General features: G+C 47.6%; 1 protein-coding gene across 1 annotated transcript in view; it reads left to right on the forward strand.

Moving 5' to 3' along the window:
- Positions 1 to 22,647, forward strand: part of CDHR4 (cadherin related family member 4) — a 338,602-nt gene that overhangs the window by 127,064 nt on the left and 188,891 nt on the right. The window contains exons 13-15 of the mRNA XM_073645213.1: positions 1,163 to 1,307; positions 1,468 to 1,682; positions 1,863 to 2,002. Coding sequence (XP_073501314.1) covers positions 1,163 to 1,307; positions 1,468 to 1,682; positions 1,863 to 2,002 — 500 coding nt within the window. The remainder of the gene's footprint in view (positions 1 to 1,162; positions 1,308 to 1,467; positions 1,683 to 1,862; positions 2,003 to 22,647) is intronic.

Here is a 22,647-nt window from a genome sequence, read left to right on the forward strand (position 1 = left end):
TCTACGTAGGTATCGCTAAGCGACCAGTGAGCGTATGGCGCAACATCCTGGGTTCCACAGCCTGGAATCCGTGTTTAACGCCTTCCGTACGGTCACTGTCAGCTTCACGATAACCCAATTATTAATACTCTCTGCCACCACCGGCTGAGTTTGAAATATAATACAGGCCTGGTCGGACGCCTGCATTTTGGTAGCGTATGGCTTCGGGGAAGGGAACGATTACAGAACAAAAGAAACAGAACTATTAAATTTTATATTTAATCCAAAAGGGAGGCAGTGTTTAAAATATATACAAGGATGTTACAAAGGAGACATTAAAATACATACGCAGTTACATAAAATAAACAGGAGGAAAGAAGAAAACTTACTTACACTATACGATCGCTGAGACGACTCAGTATAGGTAGAGGAGGGGCTCACCAGTTGTATTATGCTGTTATTGAACAGGACCCTTTGCGTATAATTTGTATTCCCCCCAGCAATGAGTGCTCCTGTCTTCTCCATGGGTTCTCTTATACCTAAGGGGAGATCTGGCCACACGCCCCTTGTGGTGACATCATGTGGGCCGGTCTCCAGCCTGTACATTTTTATTAAAAACGCTGACTTCTGCAATAACTCATCGCTCGTTGATCGCAGAAGCATGCAAACTACGCCATTTTTTCCCTTATGATTTTATCTTTATTTAGATATCACATAGCTGCAGTCTGCCATTCTGGTGTTTTTGCGCTACAGCTCCCTGATTTTGGTTACAGCACTGGAAAACTACCTATACATTCCTGGGCTGATTTGGTCACTACCCATTTGGGTCTCGTTATTGCCGGACGTGTGTAACTCGTAATATCTCATAATTCATATCGGAGTCATCATGTCTGCAAATTCCCCTTTGAAGCTCGGGAAGCAGCTTCAACAGTTACACGCAAATTAGTGCAAGCCTGAGTTATAATTACCTCCTGCGTCTTTCAGAGACACGATGCTTGCTTCCTAATGAAGTTATAACACTCCTTGCCTGGCATTGTTTGCATAAACTATTTACCAGGCGTGTGTTAATTGGGGCTTTTGTGCTGAGCAGAAGGGGAATAAGGGAGGGGGGTGAACATCTATCTCAGGCAGATATGGACGAACATTTCCCTGATATTAATATTTTATAATATTTCTGACACAGGACTATAACGACAACCCCCCGGTCTGCAGCCCGCCGGTTTATTTCGCCACCATCTACTCCACTCTGCTGACCACCTCCCCGTTCCTGACATTAACCTGCAGCGACAAAGACGTGACGTCCGTGCTGAGCTACGCCATTGTGGGAGGTGAGCGAGGCAGCCGCGCCGTGGCCATAAAGTCCTGGGCTGTGGGCGGGGTCCTGGAGTTGTGGGGGCTGTGGGTGGGGTCTCGAGCTGTGGGCGGGGTCTCTGGCTGTGGGCGGGGTCTCCAGCTGTGGGCGGGGTCTCATGTGCGCCTGTCCCGCAGGTAACAATAACAGCCGCTTCCGCTTGGCTGGCCCCGCGTTGCTGCACAACGGCTTCTCCTTTAACCCGGACGGCCTGATGGATCCGCAGAAGTACGAGCTACTCGTTAAGGTGACGGACGGCCCGGGCCCCCCGCAGTTCAGCACCACAGCCACTGTGTTCGTGACCGTCATCCCCTGGACCACGACGATGGCGACGACCACCAAAACCACCCCGGTGAGCGGGCGCTGGGTGTGATATGTGGTTACTGTGTGTCTCAGGGGCTCCAGGACCCCAACATGAACATAAGGGATGTCTGACATCGGAGGGTTAATGCTACCACTGAGGGGCACAGAGGACGATGGGGGGGAGGGGACAACGAGCGGCAGTCGCCATGTTTTATCATCTTCATTCCAGACACCAGAGAAGCAAACGAGAATCGTCCATAAGACCCTGGAATACTGGCAGCCGGATGTCTGGTTCATGGTGGTCCTGACCATCACCGGGGTCCTCCTCCTGTCGGCCATCGCATTACTGACCTGGGCGCTGTGCAAGAGGTGCGTCATCTCTCTCCACATGTCATATAATACAGCGGTGACATCACTGACCTCCACCTGTCATATAATACAGCTGTGACATCACTGGTGACATCACCGACCTCCACCTGTCATATAATACAGCGGTGACATCACTGACCTCCACCTGTCATATAATACAGCGGTGACATCACTGACCTCCACCTGTCATATAATACAGCGGTGTCATCACTGACCTCCACCTGTCATATAATACAGCGGTGACATCACTGACCTCCACCTGTCATATAATACAGCGGTGACATCACTGGTGACATCACTGACCTCCACCTGTCATATAATACAGCGGTGACATCGCTGACCTCCACCTGTCATATAATACAGCGGTGACATCACTGACCTCCACCTGTCATATAATACAGCGGTGTCATCACTGACCTCCACCTGTCATATAATACAGCGGTGACATCGCTGACCTCCACCTGTCATATAATACAGCGGTGATATCACTGACCTCCACCTGTTATATAATACAGCGGTGACATCACTGACCTCCACCTGTCATATAATACAGCGGTGACATCACTGACCTCCACCTGTCATATATAATACAGCGGTGACATCGCTGACCTCCACCTGTGATATAATACAGCTGTGACATCACTGACCTCCACCTGTCATATAATACAGCGGTGACATCACTGACCTCCACCTGTCATATAATACAGTGGTGACATCGCTGACCTCCACCTGTCATATAATACAGCGGTGACATCACTGACCTCCACCTGTCATATAATACAGCGGTGACATCGCTGACCTCCACCTGTCATATAATACAGCGGTGACATCATTGACCTCCACCTGTCATATAATACAGCGGTGACATCACCGACCTCCACCTGTCATATATAATACAGCGGTGACATCACTGACCTCCACCTGTCATATAATACAGCGGTGACATCGCTGACCTCCACCTGTCATATAATACAGCGGTGATATCACTGACCTCCACCTGTTATATAATACAGCGGTGACATCACTGACCTCCACCTGTCATATAATACAGCGGTGACATCACTGACCTCCACCTGTCATATATAATACAGCGGTGACATCGCTGACCTCCACCTGTCATATATAATACAGCGGTGACATCGCTGACCTCCACCTGTCATATAATACAGCGGTGTCATCGCTGACCTCCACCTGTCATATAATACAGCGGTGACATCGCTGACCACCACCTGTCATATAATACAGCGGTGACATCACTGACTTCCACCTGTTATATAATACAGCGGTGACATCACTGACCTCCACCTGTCATATAATACAGCGGTGACATCACTGACCTTCACCTGTCATATAATACAGCGGTGACATCGCTGACCTCCACCTGTCATATAATACAGCGGTGACATCGCTGACCTCCACCTGTCATATAATACAGCGGTGACATCACTGACCTCCACCTGTCATATAATACAGCGGTGACATCGCTGACCTCCACCTGTCATATAATACAGCGGTGTCATCACTGACCTCCACCTGTCATATAATACAGCGGTGACATCACTGACCTCCACCTGTCATATATAATACAGCGGTGACATCACTGACCTCCACCTGTCATATAATACAGCGCTGACATCGCTGACCTCCACCTGTCATATAATACAGCGGTGACATCGCTGACCACCACCTGTCATATAATACAGCGGTGACATCGCTGACCTCCACCTTTCATATAATAAAGCGGTGACATCACTGACCTCCACCTGTCATATAATACAGCGGTGTCATCGCTGACCACCACCTGTCATATAATACAGCGGTGACATCACTGACTTCCACCTGTTATATAATACAGCGGTGACATCACTGACCTCCACCTGTCATATAATACAGCGGTGACATCGCTGACCTCCACCTGTCATATAATACAGCGGTGATATCACTGACCTCCACCTGTTATATAATACAGCGGTGACATCACTGACCTCCACCTGTCATATAATACAGCGGTGACATCACTGACCTCCACCTGTCATATAATACAGCGGTGACATCACTGACCTCCACCTGTCATATAATACAGCGGTGACATCACTGACCTCCACCTGTCATATAATACAGCGGTGACATCACTGACCTCCACCTGTCATATAATACAGCGGTGTCATCACTGACCTCCACCTGTCATATAATACAGCGGTGACATCACTGACCTCCACCTGTCATATAATACAGCGGTGACATCACTGACCTCCACCTGTCATATAATACAGCGGTGTCATCACTGACCTCCACCTGTCATATAATACAGCGGTGACATCACTGACCACCACCTGTCATATAATACAGCGGTGACATCACTGACCTCCACCTGTCATATAATACAGCGGTGACATCACTGACCTCCACCTGTCATATATAATACAGCGGTGACATCACTGACCTCCACCTGTCATATAATACAGCGGTGACATCACTGACCTCCACCTGTCATATAATACAGCGGTGACATCACTGACCTCCACCTGTCATATAATACAGTGGTGACATCACTGACCTCCACCTGTCATATATAATACAGCGGTGACATCGCTGACCTCCACCTGTCATATAATACAGCGGTGACATCACTGACCTCCACCTGTCATATAATAAAGCGGTGACATCGCTGACCTCCACCTGTCATATATAATACAGCGGTGACATCGCTGACCTCCACCTGTCATATAATAGAGCGGTGACATCACTGACCTCCACCTGTCATATAATACAGCGGTGTCATCACTGACCTCCACCTGTCATATAATACAGCGGTGACATCACTGACCTCCACCTGTCATATATAATACAGTGGTGACATCACTGACCTCCACCTGTCATATATAATACAGCGGTGACATCGCTGACCTCCACCTGTCATATAATACAGCGGTGACATCACTGACCTCCACCTGTCATATATAATACAGTGGTGACATCACTGACCTCCACCTGTCATATATAATACAGCGGTGACATCACTGACCTCCACCTGTCATATAATACAGCGGTGACATCACTGACCTCCACCTGTCATATAATACAGCGGTGACATCACTGACCTCCACCTGTCATATAATACAGCGGTGACATCACTGACATCCACCTGTCATATAATACAGCGGTGACATCACTGACCTCCACCTGTCATATAATACAGCGGTGACATCGCTGGTGACATCACTGACCTCCACCTGTCATATAATACAGCGGTGACATCGCTGACCACCACCTGTCATATAATACAGCGGTGACATCGCTGACCTCCACCTTTCATATAATACAGCGGTGACATCACTGACCTCCACCTGTCATATAATACAGCGGTGACATCGCTGACCACCACCTGTCATATAATACAGCGGTGACATCGCTGACCTCCACCTGTCATATAATACAGCGGTGACATCGCTGACCTCCACCTGTCATATATAATACAGCGGTGACATCGCTGACCTCCACCTGTCATATAATACAGCGGTGACATCACTGACCTCCACCTGTCATATAATACAGCGGTGACATCACTGACCTCCACCTGTCATATAATACAGCGGTGACATCACTGACTTCCACCTGTTATATAATACAGCGGTGACATCACTGACCTCCACCTGTCATATAATACAGCGGTGACATCGCTGACCTCCACCTGTCATATAATACAGCGGTGACATCACTGACCTCCACCTGTCATATAATACAGCGGTGACATCGCTGACCTCCACCTGTCATATAATACAGCGGTGACATCGCTGACCTCCAACTGTCATATAATACAGCGGTGTCATCGCTGACCTCCACCTGTCATATAATACAGCGGTGACATCGCTGACCACCACCTGTCATATAATACAGCGGTGACATCGCTGACCACCACCTGTCATATAATACAGCGGTGACATCACTGACCTCCACCTGTCATATAATACAGCGGTGACATCACTGACCTCCACCTGTCATATATAATACAGCGGTGACATCGCTGACCTCCACCTGTCATATATAATACAGCGGTGACATCGCTGACCTCCACCTGTCATATATAATACAGCGGTGACATCGCTGACCACCACCTGTCATATAATACAGCGGTGACATCACTGACCTCCACCTGTCATATAATACAGCGGTGACATCACTGACCTCCACCTGTCATATAATACAGCGGTGACATCACTGACCTCCACCTGTCATATATAATACAGCGGTGACATCGCTGACCACCACCTGTCATATAATACAGCGGTGACATCACTGACTTCCACCTGTTATATAATACAGCGGTGACATCACTGACCTCCACCTGTTATATAATACAGCGGTGACATCACTGACCTCCACCTGTCATATAATACAGCGGTGACATCGCTGACCTCCACCTGTCATATAATACAGCGGTGACATCGCTGACCTCCACCTGTCATATAATACAGCGGTGACATCGCTGACCTCCACCTGTCATATAATACAGCGCTGACATCACTGACCACCACCTGTCATATAATACAGCGGTGACATCACTGACCTCCACCTGTCATATAATACAGCGGTGACATCGCTGACCTCCACCTGTCATATAATACAGCGGTGTCATCGCTGACCTCCACCTGTCATATAATACAGCGGTGACATCGCTGACCACCACCTGTCATATAATACAGCGGTGACATCGCTGACCTCCACCTGTCATATAATACAGCGGTGACATCGCTGACCTCCACCTGTCATATAATACAGCGGTGTCATCGCTGACCTCCACCTGTCATATAATACAGCGGTGACATCGCTGACCACCACCTGTCATATAATACAGCGGTGACATCACTGACTTCCACCTGTTATATAATACAGCGGTGACATGACTGACCTCCACCTGTCATATAATACAGCGGTGACATCACTGACCTCCACCTGTCATATAATACAGCGGTGACATCACTGACCTCCACCTGTCATATAATACAGCGGTGACATCACTGACCTTCACCTGTCATATAATACAGCGGTGACATCACTGACCTCCACCTGTCATATAATACAGCGGTGACATCACTGACTTCCACCTGTTATATAATACAGAGGTGACATCACTGACCTCCACCTGTCATATAATACAGCGGTGACATCACTGACCTTCACCTGTCATATGATACAGCCGTGACATCACTGACCTCCACCTGTCATATAATACAGCGGTGACATCGCTGACCTCCACCTGTCATATAATACAGCGGTGACATCACTGACCTCCACCTGTCATATAATACAGCGGTGACATCACTGACCTCCACCTGTCATATAATACAGCGGTGACATCACTGACTTCCACCTGTCATATAATACAGCGGTGACATCACTGACCTCCACCTGTCATAAAATACAGCGGTGACATCACTGACCTCCACCTGTCATATAATACAGCGGTGACATCGCCGACCTCCACCTGTCATATAATACAGCGGTGACATCACCGACCTCCACCTGTCATATAATACAGCGGTGACATCACTGACCTCCAACTGTCATATAATACAGCGGTGACATCGCTGGTGACATCACCGACCTCCACCTGTCATATAATACAGCGGTGACATCACTGACCTCCACCTGTCATATAATACAGCGGTGACATCACTGACCTCCACCTGTCATATAATACAGCGGTGACATCGCTGACCTCCACCTGTCATATAATACAGCGGTGACATCACTGACCTCCACCTGTCATATAATACAGCGGTGACATCACTGACCTTCACCTGTCATATAATACAGCGGTGACATCGCTGACCTCCACCTGTCATATAATACAGCGGTGACATCGCTGGTGACATCACTGACCTCCACCTGTCATATAATACAGCGGTGACATCGCCGACCTCCACCTGTCATATAATACAGCGGTGACATTGCTGGTGACATCACTGACCTCCACCTGTCATATAATACAGCGGTGACATCACTGACCTCCACCTGTCATATAATACAGCGGTGACATCACTGACCTCCACCTGTCATATAATACAGCGGTGTCATCGCTGGTGACATCGCTGACCTCCACCTGTCATATAATACAGCGGTGACATCCTTGACCTCCACCTGTCATATAATACAGCGGTGACATAACTGGTGACATCACTGACCTCCACCTGTCATATAATACAGCGGTGACATCACTGGTGACATCACTGACCTCCACCTGTCTTATAATACAGCGGTGTCATCGCTGGTGACATCGCTGACCTCCACCTGTCATATAATACAGCGGTGACATCCTTGACCTCCACCTGTCATATAATACAGCGGTGACATCGCTGGTGACATCACCGACCTCCACCTGTCATATAATACAGCGGTGACATCACTGGTAACATCACTGACCTCCACCTGTCATATAATACAGCGGTGACATCACTGGTGACATCACTGACCTCCACCTGTCATATAATACAGCGGTGACATCACTGACCTCCACCTGTCATATAATACAGCGGTGACATTACTGACCTCCACCTGTTATATAATACAGCGGTGACATCACTGACCTCCACCTGTCATATATAATACAGCGGTGACATCACTGACCTCCACCTGTCATATAATACAGCGGTGACATCACTGACCTCCACCTGTCATATAATACAGCTGTGACATCGCTGACCTCCACCTGTCATATAATACAGCGGTGACATCACTGACCTCCACCTGTCATATATAATACAGCGGTGACATCGCTAACCTCCACCTGTCATATAATACAGCGGTGACATCACTGACCTCCACCTGTCATATAATACAGCGGTGACATCACTGACCTCCACCTGTCATATAATACAGCGGTGACATCGCTGACCACCACCTGTCATATAATACAGCGGTGACATCGCTGACCTCCACCTGTCATATAATACAGCGGTGACATCACTGACCTCCACCTGTCATATAATACAGCGGTGACATCACTGACCTCCACCTGTCATATAATACAGCGGTGACATCGCTGACCTCCACCTGTCATATAATACAGCGGTGACATCACTGACCTCCACCTGTCATATAATACAGCGGTGACATCACTGACCTCCACCTTTCATATAATACAGCGGTGACATCGCTGACCTCCACCTGTCATATAATACAGCGGTGACATCACTGACCTCCACCTGTCATATAATACAGCGGTGACATCACTGACCTCCACCTGTCATATAATACAGCGGTGATATCACTGACCTCCACCTGTCATATAATACAGCGGTGACATCGCTGACCTCCACCTGTCATATATAATACAGCGGTCTCATCACTGACCTCCACCTGTCATATAATACAGCGGTGACATCACTGACCTCCACCTGTCATATAATACAGCGGTGACATCACTGACCTCCACCTGTCATATAATACAGCGGTGACATCACTGACCTCCACCTGTCATATAATACAGTGGTGACATCACTGACCTCCACCTGTCATATAATACAGCGGTGACATCACTGACCTCCACCTGTCATATAATACAGCGGTGACATCACTGACCTCCACCTGTCACATAATACAGCGGTGACATCACTGACCTCCACCTGTCATATAATACAGCGGTGACATCACTGACCTCCACCTGTCATATAATACAGTGGTGTCATCACTGACCTCCACCTGTCATATAATACAGCGGTGACATCACTGACCTCCACCTGTCATATAATACAGCGCTGACATCACTGACCTCCACCTGTCATATAATACAGCGGTGACATCGCTGACCTCCACCTGTCATATAATACAGTGGTGTCATCACTGACCTCCACCTGTCATATAATACAGCGGTGACATCACTGACCTCCACCTGTCATATAATACAGCGGTGACATCACTGACCTCCACCTGTCATATAATACAGCGGTGACATCGCCGACCTCCACCTGTCATATAATACAGCGGTGACATCGCTGGTGACATCACCGACCTCCACCTGTCATATAATACAGCGGTGACATCACTGACCTCCACCTGTCATATAATACAGCGGTGACCTCGCCGACCTCCACCTGTCATATAATACAGCGGTGACATCACTGACCTCCACCTGTCATATAATACAGCGGTGACATCGCTGGTGACCTCACTGACCTCCACCTGTCATATAATACAGCGGTGACATCGCTGGTGACATCACCGACCTCCACCTGTCTTATAATACAGCGGTGACATCACCGACCTCCACCTGTCATATAATACAGCGGTGACATCACTGACCTCCACCTGTCATATAATACAGCGGTGACATCACTGACCTCCACCTGTCATATAATACAGCGGTGACATCACTGACCTCCACCTGTCATATAATACAGCGGTGACATCGCTGACCTCCACCTGTCATATAATACAGCGGTGACATCACTGACCTCCACCTGTCATATAATACAGCGGTGACATCACTGACCTCCACCTGTCATATAATACAGCGGTGACATCACTGACCTCCACCTGTCATATAATACAGCGGTGACATCGCTGACCTCCACCTGTCATATAATACAGCGGTGACATCGCTGGTGACATCACTGACCTCCACCTGTCATATAATACAGTGGTGACATCGCCGACCTCCACCTGTCATATAATACAGCGGTGACATCGCTGGTGACATCACTGACCTCCACCTGTCATATAATACAGCGGTGACATCACTGACCTCCACCTGTCATATAATACAGCGGTGACATCACTGACCTCCACCTGTCATATAATACAGCGGTGTCATCGCTGGTGACATCGCTGACCTCCACCTGTCATATAATACAGCGGTGACATCCTTGACCTCCACCTGTCATATAATACAGCGGTGACATCACTGGTGACATCACTGACCTCCACCTGTCATATAATACAGCGGTGACATCACTGGTGACATCACTGACCTCCACCTGTCATATAATACAGCGGTGTCATCACTGACCTCCACCTGTCATATAATACAGCGGTGACATCACTGGTGACATCACTGACCTCCACCTGTCATATAATACAGCGGTGACATCACTGACCTCCACCTGTCATATAATACAGCGGTGACATTACTGACCTCCACCTGTTATATAATACAGCGGTGTCATCACTGACCTCCACCTGTCATATAATACAGCGGTGACATCACTGACCTCCACCTGTCATATAATACAGCTGTGACATCGCTGACCTCCACCTGTCATATAATACAGCGGTGACATCACTGACCTCCACCTGTCATATAATACAGCTGTGACATCGCTGACCTCCACCTGTCATATAATACAGCGGTGACATCACTGACCTCCACCTGTCATATAATACAGCGGTGACATCACTAACCTCCACCTGTCATATAATACAGCGGTGACATCACTGACCTCCACCTGTCATATAATACAGCGGTGACATCACTGACCTCCACCTGTCATATAATACAGCGGTGACATCACTGACCTCCACCTGTCATATAATACAGCGGTGACATCACTGACCTCCACCTGTCATATAATACAGCGGTGACATCACTGACCTCCACCTGTCATATAATACAGCGGTGACATCACTGACCTCCACCTGTCATATAATACAGCGGTGACATCACTGACCTCCACCTGTCATATAATACAGCGGTGACATCACTGACCTCCACCTGTCATATAATACAGTGGTGACATCACTGACCTCCACCTGTCATATATAATACAGCGGTGACATCACTGACCTCCACCTGTCATATATAATACAGCGGTGACATCACTGACCTCCACCTGTCATATAATACCGTGGTGACATCACTGACCTCCACCTGTCATATATAATACAGCGGTGACATCACTGACCTCCACCTGTCATATATAATACAGCGGTGACATCACTGACCTCCACCTGTCATATAATACAGCGGTGACATCACTGACCTCCACCTGTCATATAATACAGTGGTGACATCACTGACCTCCACCTGTCATATATAATACAGCGGTGACATCACTGACCTCCACCTGTCATATAATACAGTGGTGACATCACTGACCTCCACCTGTCATATAATACAGCGGTGTCATCACTGACCTCCACCTGTTATATAATACAGCGGTGATATCACTGACCTCCACCTGTTATATAATACAGCGGTGACATCACTGGTGACATCACTGACCTCCACCTGTCATATAATACAGCGGTGACATCGCTGACCTCCACCTGTCACATAATACAGCGGTGACATCGCTGACCTCCACCTGTCATATAATACAGCGGTGACATCACTGACCTCCACCTGTCATATAATACAGCGGTGATATCACTGACCTCCACCTGTCATATAATACAGCGGTGACATCACTGACCTACACCTGTCATATATAATACAGCGGTGACATCGCTGACCTCCACCTGTCATATAATACAGCGGTGACATCACTGACCTCCACCTGTCATATAATACAGCGGTGACATCACTGACCTCCACCTGTCATATAATACAGCTGTGACATCACTGACCTCCACCTGTCATATAATACAGCGGTGACATCACTGACCTCCACCTGTCATATAATACAGCGGTGACATCGCTGACCTCCACCTGTCACATAATACAGCGGTGACATCGCTGACCTCCACCTGTCATATAATACAGCGGTGACATCACTGACCTCCACCTGTCATATAATACAGCGGTGACATCACTGACCTCCACCTGTCATATAATACAGCGGTGACATCACTGACCTACACCTGTCATATATAATACAGCGGTGACATCGCTGACCTCCACCTGTCATATAATACAGCTGTGACATCACTGACCTCCACCTGTCATATAATACAGCGGTGACATCACTGACCTCCACCTGTCATATAATACAGCGGTGACATCACTGACCTCCACCTGTTATATAATACAGCGGTGACATCACTGGTGACATCACTGACCTCCACCTGTCATATAATACAGCGGTGACATCACTGACCTCCACCTGTCATATAATACAGCGGTGACATCGCTGACCTCCACCTGTCATATAATACAGCGGTGACATCACTGACCTCCACCTGTCATATAATACAGTGGTGACATCACTGACCTCCACCTGTCATATAATACAGCGGTGACATCACTGACCTCCACCTGTCATATAATACAGCGGTGACATCACTGACCTCCACCTGTCATATAATACAGCGGTGACATCACTGACCTCCACCTGTCATATAATACAGAGGTGACATCACTGACCTCCACCTGTCATATAATACAGCGGTGACATCACTGACCTCCACCTGTCATATAATACAGAGGTGACATCACTGACCTCCACCTGTCATATAATACAGCGGTGTCATCACTGACCTCCACCTGTCATATAATACAACGGTGACATCACTGACCTCAACCTGTCATATAATACAGCGGTGACATCACTGACCTCCACCTGTCATATAATACAGCGGTGACATCACTGACCTCCACCTGTCATATATAATACAGCGGTGACATCACTGACCTCCACCTGTCATATAATACAGCGGTGACATCACTGACCTCCACCTGTCATATAATACAGCGGTGACATCACTGACCTCCACCTGTCATATAATACAGCGGTGACATCACTGACCTCCACCTGTCATATAATACAGTGGTGACATCACTGACCTCCACCTGTCATATAATACAGTGGTGACATCACTGACCTCCACCTGTCATATATAATACAGCGGTGACATCACTGACCTCCACCTGTCATATAATACAGTGGTGACATCACTGACCTCCACCTGTCATATAATACAGCGGTGTCATCACTGACCTCCACCTGTTATATAATACAGCGGTGATATCACTGACCTCCACCTGTTATATAATACAGCGGTGACATCACTGGTGACATCACTGACCTCCACCTGTCATATAATACAGCGGTGACATCGCTGACCTCCACCTGTCACATAATACAGCGGTGACATCGCTGACCTCCACCTGTCATATAATACAGCGGTGACATCACTGACCTACACCTGTCATATATAATACAGCGGTGACATCGCTGACCTCCACCTGTCATATAATACAGCTGTGACATCACTGACCTCCACCTGTCATATAATACAGCGGTGACATCACTGACCTCCACCTGTCATATAATACAGCGGTGACATCACTGACCTCCACCTGTCATATAATACAGCGGTGACATCACTGACCTCCACCTGTCATATAATACAGCTGTGACATCGCTGACCTCCACCTGTCATATAATACAGCGGTGACATCACTGACCTCCACCTGTCATATAATACAGCTGTGACATCGCTGACCTCCACCTGTCATATAATACAGCGGTGACATCACTGACCTCCACCTGTCATATAATACAGCGGTGACATCACTGACCTCCACCTGTCATATAATACAGCGGTGACATCACTGACCTCCACCTGTCATATAATACAGCGGTGACATCACTGACCTCCACCTGTCATATAATACAGTGGTGACATCACTGACCTCCACCTGTCATATATAATACAGCGGTGACATCACTGACCTCCACCTGTCATATATAATACAGCGGTGACATCACTGACCTCCACCTGTCATATAATACCGTGGTGACATCACTGACCTCCACCTGTCATATATAATACAGCGGTGACATCACTGACCTCCACCTGTCATATATAATACAGCGGTGACATCGCTGACCTCCACCTGTCATATAATACAGTGGTGACATCACTGACCTCCACCTGTCATATAATACAGCGGTGACATCACTGACCTCCACCTGTCATATAATACAGCGGTGACATCACTGACCTCCACCTGTCATATAATACAGCGGTGACATCACTGACCTCCACCTGTCATAAAATACAGTGGTGACATCACTGACCTCCACCTGTCATATAATACAGCGGTGACATCACTGACCTCCACCTGTTATATAATACAGCGGTGACATCACTGGTGACATCACTGACCTCCACCTGTCATATAATACAGCGGTGACATCACTGACCTCCACCTGTCATATAATACAGCGGTGACATCGCTGACCTCCACCTGTCATATAATACAGCGGTGACATCACTGACCTCCACCTGTCATATAATACAGTGGTGACATCACTGACCTCCACCTGTCATATAATACAGCGGTGACATCACTGACCTCCACCTGTCATATAATACAGCGGTGACATCACTGACCTCCACCTGTCATATAATACAGCGGTGACATCACTGACCTCCACCTGTCATATAATACAGAGGTGACATCACTGACCTCCACCTGTCATATAATACAGCGGTGACATCACTGACCTCCACCTGTCATATAATACAACGGTGACATCACTGACCTCCACCTGTCATATAATACAGCGGTGACATCACTGACCTCCACCTGTCATATAATACAGCGGTGACATCACTGACCTCCACCTGTCATATATAATACAGCGGTGACATCACTGACCTCCACCTGTCATATAATACAGCGGTGACATCACTGACCTCCACCTGTCATATAATACAGTGGTGACATCACTGACCTCCACCTGTCATATAATACAGCGGTGACATCACTGACCTCCACCTGTCATATAATACAGTGGTGACATCACTGACCTCCACCTGTCATATATAATACAGCGGTGACATCACTGACCTCCACCTGTCATATAATACAGTGGTGACATCACTGACCTCCACCTGTTATATAATACAGCGGTGATATCACTGACGTCCACCTGTTATATAATACAGCGGTGATATCACTGACCTCCACCTGTTATATAATACAGCGGTGACATCACTGGTGACATCACTGACCTCCACCTGTCATATAATACAGCGGTGACATCACTGACCTCCACCTGTCACATAATACAGCGGTGACATCACTGACCTCCACCTGTCATATAATACAGCGGTGACATCACTGACCTACACCTGTCATATATAATACAGCGGTGACATCGCTGACCTCCACCTGTTATATAATACAGCGGTGACATCACTGACCTCCACCTGTCATATAATACAGCGGTGTCATCACTGACCTCCACCTGTCATATAATACAGCGGTGTCATCACTGACCTCCACCTGTTATATAATACAGCGGTGAAATCACTGACCTCCACCTGTTATATAATACAGCGGTGACATCACTGGTGACATCACTGACCTCCACCTGTCATATAATACAGCGGTGACATCACTGACCTCCACCTGTCATATAATACAGCGGTGTCATCACTGACCTCCACCTGTTATATAATACAGCGGTGATATCACTGACCTCCACCTGTTATATAATACAGCGGTGACATCACTGGTGACATCACTGACCTCCACCTGTCATATAATACAGCGGTGACATCACTGACCTCCACCTGTCACATAATACAGCGGTGACATCGCTGACCTCCACCTGTCATATAATACAGCGGTGACATCACTGACCTCCACCTGTCATATAATACAGCGGTGACATCACTGACCTCCACCTGTCATATAATACAGTGGTGACATCACTGACCTCCACCTGTCATATAATACAGCGGTGACATCACTGACCTCCACCTGTCATATAATACAGCGGTGACATCACTGACCTACACCTGTCATATATAATACAGCGGTGACATCGCTGACCTCCACCTGTTATATAATACAGCGGTGACATCACTGACCTACACCTGTCATATATAATACAGCGGTGACATCGCTGACCTCCACCTGTCATATAATACAGCTGTGACATCACTGACCTCCACCTGTCATATAATACAGCGGTGACATCACTGACCTCCACCTGTCATATAATACAGCGGTGACATCGCTGACCTCCACCTGTCATATAATACAGCGGTGACATCGCTGACCTCCACCTGTCATATAATACAGCGGTGACATCACTGACCTCCACCTGTCATATAATACAGCGGTGACATCACTGACCTCCACCTGTCATATAATACAGTGGTGACATCACTGACCTCCACCTGTCATATAATACAGCGGTGACATCGCTGACCTCCACCTGTCATATAATACAGCGGTGACATCTCTGACCTCCACCTGTCATATAATACAGCGGTGACATCACTGACCTCCACCTGTCATATAATACAGCGGTGACATCACTGACCTTCACCTGTCATATAATACAGCGGTGACATCACTGACCTCCACCTGTCATATAATACAGCGGTGACATCACTGACCTCCACCTGTCATATAATACAGCGGTGTCATCACTGACCTCCACCTGTCATATAATACAGCGGTGACATCACTGACCTCCACCTGTCATATAATACAGCGGTGACATCGCTGACCTCCACCTGTCATATATAATACAGCGGTGACATCGCTGACCTCCACCTGTCATATAATACAGCGGTGACATCGCTGACCTCCACCTGTCATATAATACAGCGGTGACATCACTGACCTCCACCTGTCATATAATACAGTGGTGACATCACTGACCTCCACCTGTCATATAATACAGCGGTGACATCACTGACCTCCACCTGTCATATATAATACAGCGGTGACATCACTGACCTCCACCTGTTATATAATACAGCGGTGACATCACTGACCTCCACCTGTCATATAATACAGCGGTGTCATCGCTGACCTCCACCTGTCATATATAATACAGCGGTGACATCGCTGACCTCCACCTGTCATATAATACAGCGGTGACATCACTGACCTCCACCTGTCATATAATACAACGGTGTCATCACTGACCTCCACCTGTCATATAATACAGCGGTGACATCACTGACCTCCACCTGTCATATAATACAGCGGTGACATCGCTGACCTCCACCTGTCATATATAATACAGCGGTGACATCGCTGACCTCCACCTGTCATATAATACAGCGGTGACATCGCTGACCTCCACCTGTCATATAATACAGCGGTGACATCACTGACCTCCACCTGTCATATAATACAGCGGTGACATCACTGACCTCCACCTGTCATATAATACAGCGGTGACATCACTGACCTCCACCTGTCATATAATACAGCGGTGACATCACTGACCTCCACCTGTCATATAATACAGCGGTGACATCACTGACCTCCACCTGTCATATAATACAGCGGTGACATCACTGACCTCCACCTGTCATATAATACAGCGGTGACATCGCTGACCTCCACCTGTCATATAATACAGCGGTGACATCACTGACCTCCACCTGTCATATAATACAGTGGTGACATCGCTGACCTCCACCTGTCATATAATACAGTGGTGACATCGCTGACCTCCACCTGTCATATAATACAGCGGTGACATCACTGACCTCCACCTGTCATATATAATACAGCGGTGACATCGCTGACCTCCACCTGTCATATAATACAGCGGTGACATCGCTGACCTCCAACTGTCATATAATACAGCGGTGACATCGCTGACCTCCACCTGTCATATAATACAGCGGTGACATCGCTGACCTCCACCTGTCATATAATACAGCGGTGACATCACTGGTGACATCACTGACCTCCACCTGTCATATAATACAGTGGTGACATCACTGACCTCCACCTGTTATATAATACAGCGGTGACATCACTGACCTCCACCTGTCATATAATACAGCGGTGACATCGCTAACCTCCACCTGTCATATATAATACAGCGGTGACATCACTGACCTCCACCTGTCATATAATACAGCGGTGACATCACTGACCTCCACCTGTCATATATAATACAGCGGTGACATCGCTGACCTCCACCTGTCATATAATACAGCGGTGTCATCACTGACCTCCACCTGTCATATAATACAGCGGTGACATCACTGACCTCCACCTGTCATATATAATACAGCGGTGACATCGCTGACCTCCACCTGTCATATAATACAGCGGTGACATCGCTGACTTCCACCTGTCATATAATACAGCGGTGACATCACTGACCTCCACCTGTCATATAATACAGCGGTGACATCACTGACCTCCACCTGTCATATATAATACAGCGGTGACATCGCTGACCTCCACCTGTCATATAATACAGCGGTGATATCACTGACCTCCACCTGTCATATAATACAGCGGTGACATCACTGACCTCCACCTGTCATATATAATACAGCGGTGACATCGCTGACCTCCACCTGTCATATAATACAGCGGTGACATCACTGACCTCCACCTGTCATATAATACAGCGGTGACATCACTGACCTCCACCTGTCATATAATACAGCGGTGAGATCGCTGACCTCCACCTGTCATATAATACAGCGGTGACATCACTGGTGACATCACTGACCTCCACCTGTCATATAATACAGTGGTGACATCGCTGACCTCCACCTGTCATATAATACAGTGGTGACATCGCTGACCTCCACCTGTCATATAATACAGTGGTGACATCGCTGACCTCCACCTGTCATATAATACAGCGGTGACATCACTGACCTCCACCTGTCATATATAATACAGCGGTGACATCACTGACCTCCACCTGTCATATATAATACAGCGGTGACATCGCTGACCTCCACCTGTCATATAATACAGCGGTGACATCACTGACCTCCACCTGTCATATATAATACAGCGGTGACATCACTGACCTCCACCTGTCATATAATACAGCGGTGACATCACTGACCTCCACCTGTCATATATAATACAGCGGTGACATCGCTGACCTCCACCTGTCATATATATAATACAGCGGTGACATCGCTGACCTCCACCTGTCATATATAATACAGCGGTGACATCACTGACCTCCACCTGTCATATAATACAGCGGTGACATCACTGACCTCCACCTGTCATATAATACAGCGGTGACATCACTGACCTCCACCTGTCATATAATACAGCGGTGACATCGCTGACCTCCACCTGTTATATAATACAGCGGTGACATCACTGACCTCCACCTGTCATATATAATACAGCGGTGACATCACTGACCTCCACCTGTCATATAATACAGCCGTGACATCACTGACCTCCACCTGTCATATATAATACAGCGGTGACATCGCTGACCTCCACCTGTCATATAATACAGCGGTGACATCACTGACCTCCACCTGTCATATAATACAGCGGTGACATCACTGACCTCCACCTGTCATATAATACAGTGGTGATATCGCTGACCTCCACCTGTCATATAATACAGCCGTGACATCACTGACCTCCACCTGTCATATAATACAGCGGTGACATCACTGACCTCCACCTGTCATATAATACAGCGGTGACATCGCTGACCTCCACCTGTCATATAATACAGCGGTGAGATCGCTGACCTCCACCTGTCATATAATACAGCGGTGACATCACTGGTGACATCACTGACCTCCACCTGTCATATAATACAGTGGTGACATCGCTGACCTCCACCTGTCATATAATACAGTGGTGACATCGCTGACCTCCACCTGTCATATAATACAGTGGTGACATCGCTGACCTCCACCTGTCATATATAATACAGCGGTGACATCACTGGTGACATCACTGACCTCCACCTGTCATATAATACAGTGGTGACATCGCTGACCTCCACCTGTCATATAATACAGTGGTGACATCACTGACCTCCACCTGTCATATAATACAGCGGTGACATCACTGGTGACATCACTGACCTCCACCTGTCATATAATACAGTGGTGACATCACTGACCTCCACCTGTCATATAATACAGCGGTGACATCACTGGTGACATCACTGACCTCCACCTGTCATATAATACAGTGGTGACATCGCTGACCTCCACCTGTCATATAATACAGTGGTGACATCGCTGACCTCCACCTGTCATATAATACAGTGGTGACATCGCTGACCTCCACCTGTCATATAATACAGCGCTGACATCGCTGACCTCCACCTGTCATATAATACAGTGGTGACATCGCTGACCTCCACCTGTCATATAATACAGTGGTGACATCGCTGACCTCCACCTGTCATATAATACAGCGGTGACATCACTGACCTCCACCTGTCATATATAATACAGCGGTGACATCGCTGACCTCCACCTGTCATATAATACAGCGGTGACATCGCTGACCTCCACCTGTCATATAATACAGTGGTGACATCACTGACCTCCACCTGTCATATAATACAGCGGTGACATCACTGACCTCCACCTGTCATATATAATACAGCGGTGACATCGCTGACCTCCACCTGTCATATAATACAGCGGTGACATCACTGACCTCCACCTGTCATATATAATACAGCGGTGACATCACTGACCTCCACCTGTCATATAATACAGCGGTGACATCACTGACCTCCACCTGTCATATATAATACAGCGGTGACATCGCTGACCTCCACCTGTCATATATATAATACAGCGGTGACATCGCTGACCTCCACCTGTCATATATAATACAGCGGTGACATCACTGACCTCCACCTGTCATATAATACAGCGGTGACATCACTGACCTCCACCTGTCATATAATACAGCGGTGACATCACTGACCTCCACCTGTCATATAATACAGCGGTGACATCGCTGACCTCCACCTGTTATATAATACAGCGGTGACATCACTGACCTCCACCTGTCATATATAATACAGCGGTGACATCGCTGACCTCCACCTGTCATATAATACAGTGGTGACATCGCTGACCTCCACCTGTCATATAATACAGCGGTGACACCGCTGACCTCCACCTGTCCTATAATACAGCGGTGACACCGCTGACCTCCACCTGTCATATAATACAGCGGTGACATCACTGACCTCCACCTGTCATATAATACAGCGGAGACATCACTGACCTCCACCTGTCATATAATACAGCGGTGACATCACTGGTGACATCACTGACCTCCACCTGTCATATAATACAGCGGTGACATCACTGACCTCCACCTGTCATATAATACAGCGGTGACATCGCTAACCTCCACCTGTCATATAATACAGTGGGTGACATCACTGACCTCCACCTGTCATATAATACAGTGGTGACATTACTGACCTTCACCTGTCATATATAATACAGCAGTGACATCACTGACCTCCACCTGTCATATAATACAGCGGTGACATCACTGACCTCCACCTGTCATATAATACAGCAGTGACATCACTGACCTCCACCTGTCATATATAATACAGCGGTGACATCGCTGACCTCCACCTGTCATATATAATACAGCGGTGACATCACTGACCTCCACCTGTCATATAATACAGCGGTGACATCACTGACCTCCACCTGTCATATAATACAGCGGTGACATCACTGACCTCCACCTGTCATATAATACAGCGGTGACATCACTGACCTCCACCTGTCATATAATACAGCGGTGACATCACTGACCTCCACCTGTCATATAATACAGCGGTGACATCGCTGACCTCCACCTGTTATATAATACAGCGGTGACATCACTGACCTCCACCTGTCATATATAATACAGCGGTGACATCGCTGACCTCCACCTGTCATATAATACAGCGGTGACACCGCTGACCTCCACCTGTCATATAATACAGCGGTGACAC

Source organism: Phyllobates terribilis, unplaced genomic scaffold (assembly GCF_046119375.1).
Source record: "Phyllobates terribilis strain yellow unplaced genomic scaffold, ASM4611937v1 Scaffold_8__6_contigs__length_399053987, whole genome shotgun sequence".
In the NCBI taxonomy this organism is placed as follows: domain Eukaryota; kingdom Metazoa; phylum Chordata; class Amphibia; order Anura; family Dendrobatidae; genus Phyllobates; species Phyllobates terribilis.